Source organism: Astyanax mexicanus, chromosome 14, assembly GCF_023375975.1.
Source record: "Astyanax mexicanus isolate ESR-SI-001 chromosome 14, AstMex3_surface, whole genome shotgun sequence".
Taxonomy (NCBI): Eukaryota; Metazoa; Chordata; class Actinopteri; order Characiformes; family Acestrorhamphidae; genus Astyanax; species Astyanax mexicanus.
In genome coordinates this window covers 42,291,171-42,302,595 of record NC_064421.1, presented here as the reverse complement: position 1 = coordinate 42,302,595, position 11,425 = coordinate 42,291,171, and the positions used below count along the sequence as shown (strand labels likewise).

The 11,425-nt window shown below is 36.8% G+C and overlaps 1 protein-coding gene across 2 annotated transcripts in view; it reads left to right on the top strand.

The window, feature by feature from the left end:
- Window positions 1–4,863: 4,863 nt before the first annotated feature.
- The window catches only part of rab3gap2 (RAB3 GTPase activating protein subunit 2 (non-catalytic)), a 35,460-nt gene continuing 28,898 nt past the window's right edge, over window positions 4,864–11,425 (top strand). For both annotated transcript variants that reach the window (XM_007257592.4, XM_007257590.4), the window contains exons 1-4: window positions 4,864–5,286; window positions 9,874–9,950; window positions 10,427–10,538; window positions 11,181–11,262. In XM_007257592.4, coding sequence (XP_007257654.3) covers window positions 5,169–5,286; window positions 9,874–9,950; window positions 10,427–10,538; window positions 11,181–11,262 — 389 coding nt within the window. In that variant the 5' untranslated portion in view covers window positions 4,864–5,168. The remainder of the gene's footprint in view (window positions 5,287–9,873; window positions 9,951–10,426; window positions 10,539–11,180; window positions 11,263–11,425) is intronic.

Sequence of the window (11,425 nt, the reverse complement as noted above, 5' to 3'; positions counted from 1 at the left end):
CAGAGCCCAAATTATAAAGATTGTGTCACTCAATATCTAAATATGTATGGGTATAACTGTATACTCTGATTAATAAGAGTTCCTGTAATTTGTTTTTGAGCAGTATATAGATACATAGACAGACATAGAGAGAGTGATATGTAGTTGTGTTTAAATATAATAATAGTGTACTTGAAATGTATGCAGAATAACTAAAGTTTACTGTTTCTACTTATAGACTTATGCTATTTATAGTAAGACTACTTTTACTAAATGATGAACTTTTATGTGTTAAAATGTTACTTAAAACGTTTGTTTAGTGTAGGTGAAGAAACCTAAATAGCAAATGCGTGCAGCAATGACATATCTTGCTTTTGTTTTTACCAGTTTATATACACCTCCTCAAAATGAATGTGATGTTACATCTACAATTTAAGCACACTTTTATTGTTTTTAATGTTTAGTTGGATTCAGAGAGTCCTATTCTATTGGCAATACCGTTCTTCAGGGATTAGATAAGCTAACTGCATTTTCATATACAACAATGGCTGCAATTTAATAGTAGCTCAAGGCATGAATTAGATAGATAATAGAGATGCATGTTTTTGTGTTACAGTAAAAATATAAACACAGAACAACCATAACAGTAAAAGCCCTGTGCTAATATTGTGTAGGTCTGCCATTAATATTATGGCTAACTGTTCTGTATTTATATTCCACACTACAAGACCGTCACAGTTGTGTGACACGGTTTCCTTTCTGTAAAATCTGTGCTGATGGCGACACCTTGTGCACACAGTGCTTTATCACAATAAGACAAAAATGTTTACGCGGATACTATCTTATTATTATGAAATATTATACTAATAAATAATAAACAAATAATAATAAATATTATCAAATTATTTTGAGATCAATGAAGTCATTATTGTTTTATACTAAGTCATTATTTTGATAATATCTTATTACTCTGAGATTTAAGTCATTTTTGTGAAACTAAGTTAATATTTTCAGATACTATCTCATTATGTTGCAATGCTACGTAAATATTTTGGGATACTATCTCGTTATTTTGAGAAGCTAAGTCACTATTTTGGGATACTCATTATTTTGAGGTGAGCTAAATACAAACTTTTTCAACTCTAAATGGGGGATAAAGTTTTGTATCCATTGTAATTCTTCTAAATATCTTGTCTGTGTGTGTATAATTTACAGGAGAGTCAGAAAAAAATACAAAAGCCTGATAAAATTAATGCATAATCTGGATAAAATGTGAAGGCGAAAACTGAAAAAAGTTCCCATCAGCTGCTATACAGTCAAATTTTGACCTGAGGTGGGAAAATATATTTTTTCAAAGGCTTAAACAATCAACTATCAAAAAAACAAAAAACATTTTTAAGGTATTTGTCTCATGAAAAATATGATACAACAGTCACCCATATGTGTGACCTTAAAGGAGTACAAGCCTCAATTCACTTTTTGCCTTTACTAAAGAACCCCCCAAGAAAAACACATGGACAGAATTGTTGGTACCCCTCGGTTGCTAAAAAATAAAGGGAAAATCACAATGGTCACAGAAATAACCAAAAATACACAAATGAAATCCGACATTGATTTTGACCCTGGTTCAACAGAATTATTTTAAAAAGTAAACTCATTAAACAGGCCTACACAAAAATGATGGTACACCTGATAATGTGACCAAAGGGACAGCATCACAGGTGTCTACAGTCTTGTAATCAGTCAGTGGGTCTATATAAAGAGATTAAAGGTGAACTTCAAACTCAAGGAACATCAGTGTCAGATCGCACCATCCGTCTTTGTTTGAGCCAAAGTGGACTTAATGGGAGACGACCACCATTGTTGGAAAAAAAAAAACATAAATACCCAGACTGGAATTGGTCAAACTACATGTTGACAACCCTCAAAGCTTCTGGGAGGATGTCCTATAGATCACAGTCTCTACTGTGAAACATGTCGGAGGTTCTGTTATCTGTTATCTTTTAGTAACCAAGAGGTACCAACAAAGTCCATGTGTGTATAATGTAATATGTATAATTTCAAACCACAGACCTCCAGATGTTTTTCAGCTTTATTGCTTCTTTCAGCTCCTTTTAGGTCTTAAAAGGTCTTGTTTTTTTACTTGTCTCAGGATCCAGACTGGTCCGCCCTCACAGGCCTGTTATCTCTCCAGTGGGCCCAGGCCTGGTCCACAGCCTTCTTCACAGGTTCATTGTAGATCCAGTAGAGCAGGGCGAGTAGGATGCAGGGCAGGCCCAGGTGCAGCTCAGCCAGCACCCACAGCAGCAGCAGCCAAAGGACAGCCTGGAGGACGAGGAGAAGGGGCATGGTCCAGGGCGATGAATTCAGCCAGCTGACTGCTGTGTTGACCACCCTGCAGTTTCTCAGCTCTGTAGCTCTCTCAGACAACCAGAGGCCTAAAGCACTGTTTCTAAGCCAGGTCACCAACCTGCAGTTCAGTATGGCTGAAACCATCAGCTGGACACAAAAAAATATATATTTTTAGCCCAACATATTCTTAAAAAAACAATTAGTTGTAAACTTAAATGAAAAATTTTCCACTCTTTAAATGATCAATGAAAGCTGGGCATGGTTCAGGCTGTAAAACAGTTAGATGTATGTTTTCATTACCTGATGATTTTCCACAGGCTGAAGCTCAGAAGCTTTCTGGTCGTTTAAAGCATGTTTAGGTTTTCTCCTGTGAAAACGTCTTCTCCTTCTGGCCTGCATTATAATCAGATCCTCTACCTCCAAAGTCAGATATTCTGTGGAGTATACAGCAGCTAAGGCATGTGGTTTATGTTATGTGTGAAAAAAATAAGGGAAAATGATGAAAGAAAAGTAGTATTTGGTCAGAAACATCTGCAACGAAAGACCGTTTACAGACAGTTACTCTGATCAAGGATGACACTGTTTTGTTTTCAGCAAATAATTAATTAGTAATAGAACAAATAATTATTTTTTCTGGACTTTAATTCATAAAATTAAATAGTTAAAGTTTAGCAATAAATCACTTTAACAAATAAAATAACAAAAGAGTATTAAATTAGTGTTCAGCAGTTAACCACTTAAACAAATAAAGTGAAAAAAAGGATTAAATTAGTGTTCAGCAGTTAACCACTTAAACAAATAAAGTAAAATAACGTTAAATATTAAATTATTGTTCAGCAGTTAAAGGTTTACAGTTAAACTATAAAACTAGCTAACCTAGTTATGTTACCTTATGTTTTATGTCATGTCATGTTATGTTATGTTATGTTAACCTAAGTTACCAAATTAGTGGTTTGAATCCAGGGCCAAACAGACTGCAGAAATTAACAGTATTGTACAGAGTTTTTAAAAATAAACAAACACTTTTAATAAATAAATATCAAAATATAAATAAATATAATTAATATACAAATAATAAAACAATCAAAAAACTAATCCTAGCCCTTATTATAGTGTTAAACCTAGGTTAAACCAGGTCTAAATAATTGTTAATTGTTAGTTAGCACTGTTAGCTAACTAGCTGTTTTGTTAGCTAGCGTTAACTAGCTAATATGTAGGGACTAAAGTGTACTGCCTAAATCATCTAAAAAATATAGTTATAAATGAGTTAAATGTTTAATAGTAGGTTTAGTCTAATAAATTATAATATTAAGTCTAATAAATCTAAAATTACTCTGAACGCAGCAGAATTATGACGCTACCTGTTAGCTGCTAGCTACGTTAGCTAGTAGAGGTGCGTAGTCCAGGTCCAGAAAGTGGAAACAACTAGAACAAAATCCCTGGAATGTCCTCAAAGCTAAATGTGGTCTTTGGAATTTAAAGTATAAAACATATTCTGGTTTGTTTAACACTTTTTTTTTATCACAAAATAAGTCAGCATGTGTTTCTCTGTAGCTTTAATATAGTCTTTATTATTAAATTTACAATGTAAAAAAAAAAAAAAGATTAAATAAGAAGAGTTTCCCAATTTTAAACTGGTACTGTAATGTTTTTTTTATTATTAGTAATTCATTTTACACATATTTTTAAAATAAATTAATTTAACCCTCTGTTAATTTGTCAGGAACAGCTATGGTGTTCCTGGGCCAATTTGGGGTAAGAGGACTGCACAGCATCCTGACACCGCTCTCCCCTCCCTTCAGGACAAATACAGCTCCAGCTTCACAAGAAAAGCCCTCTGCCTGGCAGGAGACCCCATCCACTAACTACACAGCTTCTTCAGCCTGCTGCCATCAGGGAGGAGTCCGGGGCTAGGACCAGCAGACTGAGGGACAGCTCCATCCATCAGGCTGTGAGGATGCTCAACTCTTTCCCTGCTCTACCCCCATCCCCATCCTGCCCCTCAGCATCCTGAGTTAGTACTGGAATCAACACAGTACTGTAAGTTAGTACTGGAATCAGCACACTACTGAAACTTAGTACTGTAATCAACATAGTACTGAAACTTAGTACTGTAATCAGCACAGTACTGGAACTTAGTACTGTAATCATCACAGTATTGGAACTTAGTACTGTAATCAACACAGTACTGACACCTAGTACTGTAATCAACACAGTACTGTAACTTAGTGCTGTAATTAAAACTTAACTGGGGAAAAATGGAAACTGATAGTTTAAGTATTAAGTTTTAACTTTGAAAAATACAAAATTGCCTCACGCATATTTGGTGTACATTATTATCTCTCATTCTTTTAGATCTATATTTTTATCTTGCTGTACTTGCTGTAATTTTGGAAAAGAGAGTTACGTAATTGAAATCCTCTGCAGGTACTGTACACATTCAATATTGACAATAAACCACTTGACTTGGCTTGACTGCTGTACAGCATGTAGAGCATCCAGGCCAGCAGGGGGCGCGGTGCTGCCGTTAGCGGAGCCCGAGCTTCCTCCACAGCTGAGGATGTGTCACTCTCAGCCCGAGAGCAAAACAACAGTTTGGACCGAATTTCTCTCTGATTTTACCCACATTTATTCATTTTTCTAACATTTGAAAACCGCCTGCACCTTGTAGGTAACACATAAACGGGTTTATAATTTTAGGCGAGCATTTAGAGCCGCAGAAACACTGTATTTTACTGTATTTGCTGCGTTTTTTGGCGCTCCTGCTGCTGCTGCTCCTTAATGCCCCAGCCCGGGGCAGATTAGCCACAGGCTGAGCTTTGCCTCGCCGTGTAAGGATGTCCTGCTGTCTGCAGGACTTCTGTCGGGTCCAGGAGCTCCGGCAGGTCCGGGAGTTCCTCTTCCCCAGCCAGAAGCCAGCTGCTGCGGGGCCGGCGGAGAGCAAAGACCCAGCAGGTGAGTGGAGGACAGGAGGCTCCTGGTTCCTTGGTTGTCTTGTTTTCTGGTTTTCATTTTAGTAACTGAACTTAATTTTTAGTTTTATTTTATCTTATAAGTGTTGAAAATATTGTAAAAGGTAAGGAGTAGTTGTTAAAATAAAGAGCATGTGCAAAAAAGAGTTCAGAAAAGGGAGGAAGAACACACTTTGACCCAAAGCCCCCCAAACAGCTGCAAGCTTTCGTTAGCTGAAGCTAGCTGTTGTTAACAGTTAACTAGGTTAGTGTAGAAAAATCTGTCTTAGCTTTTTGTGTTGCATGTTCGTTGATCCAAGGATTCAGACGACACGGAGATTGAGAGTGAACAAGTATGATTTATTTCAGATCTGGGAAGAACATTTCAGATCTGGGAAGAACATTACAGGCATGTCGCCCCGAGTTCTTCTGAACCTCGGCATTTCTGACTCCATCCTTTATACCCTTTTGTGACGAACCTAGTTGCTAGGTGGCTTCTCATTTTTATGCTTATCTTTCCAAATATGGTATACTTCAGTTTTCCAGACTTTCTTTAGGAACCCGAAAGCTGTCTTGACCTTTGCTTCTGAGAAATCGTAGGTGGTCAACTTCCCTTGCCAAGGTGACAAGGGAGAATCAATTTCCCCTTTGCGACATGTCTTAAGGTCAACAAGGCACGGTTCCTCTCAATTCATACTCTCTTTTATTGATAATAATTTTACTACATCTACAGTAAGATTAATTAGTTAGTATATCTTTAACAAAGCTTGAAGCTGCATGTATAATTTTGTAGACGCAATCTTCTAATGCAAGGTTACACAATGTACTTCATTCACTGGTTTCTATACGGCTCTCCCCTGGTTGACCTGTCCCTAGAGTGTAGGAGTAAAAGAGGAACTCTTCCTAGAGCCCAGGAGTAAAAGAGGAACTCTTTTAGTCTGCTAGCCTCTGTAACCTCAAGATGTTTACCAGTAAAACGAGGAAGCGTGCTTTCTCGGTTGGGCCATTCAAATGTCATTGCTGATTTTATGAATCAAATAATAACTGTGTGTACGTGTGGTTTAGTGACTAACTCTTGATTCAGTGATTAATGATTAGTAGAATATAGATTTATAGCTTTCATAGATCTATTTGTGTAATATGTGTTTTAATCATAGTTTAAGAAATCATAGGTTAAGATTTTGGCTATCATGATTATTGTAAGCTAATCTTGTTATTTTATAATCTTCCACATTAGCTAGCATGATTTTTCTATTTTATTTTTTTTAACTCATAGTACTAACACATATATGATAGCTAAGCTAGTTTAGTAGCCTGGATTAAAGCTGCACAAAGAAAAGGCCTACAAAAACACGAAAATAGAAAAGCAGTAGCCAAAATAAAAGGTGCTTGTTTGAATGTTCCATTCCACCTTAAATCCTACAGTAGTTCTTACCAGAATCCTACTAGCGCCAGACTGTTAACTTACTTCTTCAGTATTTAAGGTGGCATTGAAAGTTCCAAGCTTTAGCTTTTATAAAACATCAGTAAACAATATTGTGACAGTAAATATACACGTTCCTGATGATTGCCAGTCCTGCATGACTCTGATATAGTTCTGATGAGCTTCAGAGCTAAAAGAAACAACATGACCATCCATCATCTCTACTGGACTGGGCTTAGATTAAGCCTAATCCTGGTCTCAGTTGCTGTGCCATCCAGTATTGAGAAAAGGCCTTTGTAAAGAAAATCATCCCAATATCAGTAAAAGTGGCTGCTTGCTTAGTCATGCTAGGTTTAGCAGCTACTGGGATTGTTGGGATTATAGGATTGGTTCCCCAGTCCTGGATTTTAGAAGTATTGCATATCCTAGTATTTTCTCTGCTGTAACACACCCTCTTAGCCCTAATGTTGATTAGCTGGAGATACAGCACTGGAAGAAATTAAGAGACCACTTCAGTTTCTGAATCAGTTTCTCTGATTTTGCTATTTATAGTTATATGTTTGAGTAAAATTACCATTTTTGTGTTATTCTATAAACTACGGACAACATTTCTTCCAAATTCCAAATAAAAATATTGTCATGTAGAGCATTTATTTGCAGAAAATGATAAATGGTTGAAATGACAAAAAAGATGCAAAGCTTTCAGACCTCAAACAATGCAAAGAAAACAAGTTCATATGCATAAAGTTTTAAGACCTCAGAAATCAATATTTGGTGGATTAACCCTGGTTTTAATCACAGTTTTCATGCATCTTGGCATGTTCTCCTCCACCAGTCTTACACACTGCTTTTGAATAACTTTATGCCATTCCTGTTGTAAAAATTCAAGCAGTTCATTTTTAAGTGGTCTCTTATTTTTTTCCAGAGCTGTTTGTGGGGTCTGTTGCTAGTAAGTAATGGATGCTTATTGGTAGGGGTGTGCCAAATCATGTTGTATCATATTTAACAATATTGAGTTAGTATTTTATACTCATATGAGCCACCAGGGTACAGCCTTTTTCCAATTAACATCCGGAGCACTGACTTAGTGGTATGATTGCTTTGGCCTCAACCATTACTCTAATACTTTATGGTCCAGAACTGCCTCTTTTGTGTATCATGGTCTAATTATTTAATAATTAGGGGAAAAAGCAAAATCGACATTCTAATAAAAATGGTTCTGGCTGTCATAATTATACTGAAACCCTTTTTAGTGCTATATATAACTATTTACATAAGGTGCAATCTAGAGACACCTTTATAAGTAACTTCAGATGCTTTACTTCAAGATTAAGAAAAAAAGAAAACATTGATAACGCTCCATAAAAGTAGAATAGCCATATTACACTGATTACCTCTAAAACAAGGGTCTTTTAACATAAGATGAAAGCAAGAAGAATTTGACTGTGTAGACAGAACAGAAGGGTTCATGATCTAAGGCAATACCTTGTCATCTGTCACACATGGTGGAGGCAGTGGCATGCCATGGGCATTAAAATAATTTGTGTTTATTGATAGATTGGTTACTGATATAAGCAGAAAGTATCAGAAAGTATCTACAAGCACTACTTTCCTTTGATCTTCTGTGAAATGATGCAGAATGAATATACTTCACTGTACATCTGGTTAAAGCAACTCAAGTGCTTCTTTAGCTTTAGTGTCTATTGATCTCATCATTATATAGATTATTGATGAAATTGACCCCATGCCAGAAGACTGTGGAGTAGGAATAGAACGGTTCAGAATCAATATTAATGAAGCAATATTACATTGTCAAACTGTCAAACATGGTGGAGGAAGTGTCATGGCTGGTAGAATGGGTTGTAGCACGCTGAATTCCTTGAAAGTGTTAGACATCCATGTTTAGCTTAGAAATAATGATATGCTGGTTTTTCATGGATGGGATAAAGCAAACCAAGAGCTGCCCAAGATAAAGTAGGTCAGGCCAGCCAGGTCAGCTGAGCATGTTTCTTTACTTACTGAACACAAAAGTAAAGGAGGTAAGCAACTGAATGTGGCTGCAGTAAAAATCTTGCAAAACATCTCAGGAGACGAAACTCAGTATTAAGTGATGTCCATGGGTTCCACCGTTTAGCTGCCCTACAGTGACAGAGCAAGCGAGAGAGAGAGGGATGGAGGAAGGGAGGGAGCGAGAGAGCACTGTGTTTGCCCTTTACTGAATGAGTCATCCTGAACGACTAGAATATATTACACAGTGGTAGAGGAAGAGAACGATTGAACGATTAAAGAAGAAAAGGCCTTCTGCACAACCTGCTTTGGTTATTCTCTGTCCAATTCATTCATAAAATGATTCTGAATCATATAGAATGACTCCTAATGAATCAAACCCTGAGAGTCCCTGGGGTTCTGAATCATTTCTCAAAGGAGCAAATTTATCTGAATTGTTGTGAGGTTGGTTATTTACAGCGCTCACATGAACAAACTGACGTCACAGTCAGTGCTGCTGCACACACACACACACACACACACACACACACACACACACACACACACCTGCAGAGGATGATGCAGACTGACAGTCAGACAGTGAGATTCACTCTGACAGAATGAGCAGCTCTTCTGGAACAGAGAACAGCTTTCAGCCCCAGAGAAAAGACTGCAAGGACATGGACACACACACACACACACACACACACACACATACACACACACACACACACACACACACACACACACACACACACACACACACACACACACACACATGCACATCACTTTTATGAAGGTGCCTGTGCTTCCACACTGCCATATTTAACACATCTCTCTTTGTGGTTCTATCTCTCCCTCTTCTTTTTCTCTCACTCTGTCACATTCACTATTCACACTTTCCCTTTTCCTCTCTCTTTCTTCTCTTTGTCCTTTTTCCTCTTTCACTCCTTTTCCTGTTCTTAATCTCCTTGTTCTTCTTTCTCGCTTTCTGTATTTCTGTTTCTTTCTCCCCTCTTTTCTCTCCCTTTTCACTTATTTCTGCTCCTTCTCTCTATGCTTTTACGACTGTTCTTTTTCTTCTGTATTTTTCCTCTGTCTCCTTCCTGCTGTCCCTTCTTTTCCTCTCTTCCTCCCTTCACCCCTCTCTCTCTCTCTCTCTCTCTCTCTCTCCCTCCGTAGAGAATGAGTTGACGTGGGATGACTCAGACTGGGGATCGTGGGAGACGTCAGCAGAGAATAAAGAAGATGGAGAGACGGTCTGTCCTCAGTTTTAATCTGTCTGTTCCCCTGTTTTACCCTCAGATCCACAGTGTCACCAAAGCATCACTGCATTATTTTAGCTCAGATTATTTATAAGTATACACACATGCACACAAGAGCTGATTATTTTATTATTACTGTTTATTTTTGATTTAGGGATTGGCAGTATAACTGCAGATTTTGGGTTACACAGTGCCTCATGGATATCGTTAGTGCTTAAAGAACTGTTTAATTGAATGTAGTGCAGCACACTTTGAATGCAAATTATTATATTTAGTATGGGAGAGTATTTGAATAGCAATTTGTTTTTGAAGAATCTGCCAGTACTAATGCATTTTGTCAGCAATCACATCTATCTTCATAAATATTGTGTATTATGAAGACTGAAATAAATGTAATAATACTTTCTATTGTCCTACGGTTGCATCACAATACTCTCTGTATGTGGTTCTCTCTCTCTCTCTCTCTGCAGGCTGAAGAAGAGGTACAGCATGGGCCGTGGCTGCAGGACTGTGTTCTCTCTATCTCTCCGTGCTCAGACCTCATGGTCATCGCTCGAGAACATAAGGCTGCATTTCTCTCTGGTATTCACATATGCATATATATATATATATATATATATATATAATATATATATATATATATATATATATATATATATATAATATATATATATATATAGGTATAAGTATATGTAGCCTCACGTTGGCTTTATTTCCCCCTAGACATACAAGTATATACCGGTATTTTAATAGACTTACATTACTACCTAATAGGCTTACATTTATTCCTTTATTTCCAGTTATACAGCCACTATAAATACTTCTTAAGAATATTTATGAATATAACTTCTATAAAATCTTAAGAAGAACTAGTGCGATTAAACGCAGTTAATCACAGAATACTGTTGTGATAAATCTGATTACATTGTTTTATTCTGTTGACACCACTAAATGTGTCATAATTCATGAAGAGTGAATTAATAGAAATGTTCCAACATGACTTGAACTAAAATCTTAATACGTTGACTTCTATTAATTTTTTTTCTCCAGTAAAGTTGACAATTTAATGATACTAAGTATATATGTTACAGGAGTGAAATACTGTAGATTTATATTTATATATTTATGAAACTATTTATTTATATAAATAGCTACATACCTACACACACCTGCTGCTGACTGTTCCCATACTGCTGACTGATTGAATGCTGTATTGATTTGTAGCTAAATGGCAGAATGATGACTCTGGGAGGGAGGAGATGACCCTGGCAGTGTCCTGGAGTGGTATGCTGAACGCTGAAGAGGGGTAAGAATGGAACTTATAGCCAGAACTAAGAGGAATAAAGCTATTAAATACATATTTTTGAGTTCATTTGTGATTTAGAACATTAAATACCCAGTAAAGGGTAGTGCTGGGCGATATAACGATATCGATTTGTTTCGCGATAATTTTTCCCTCGATGACGATG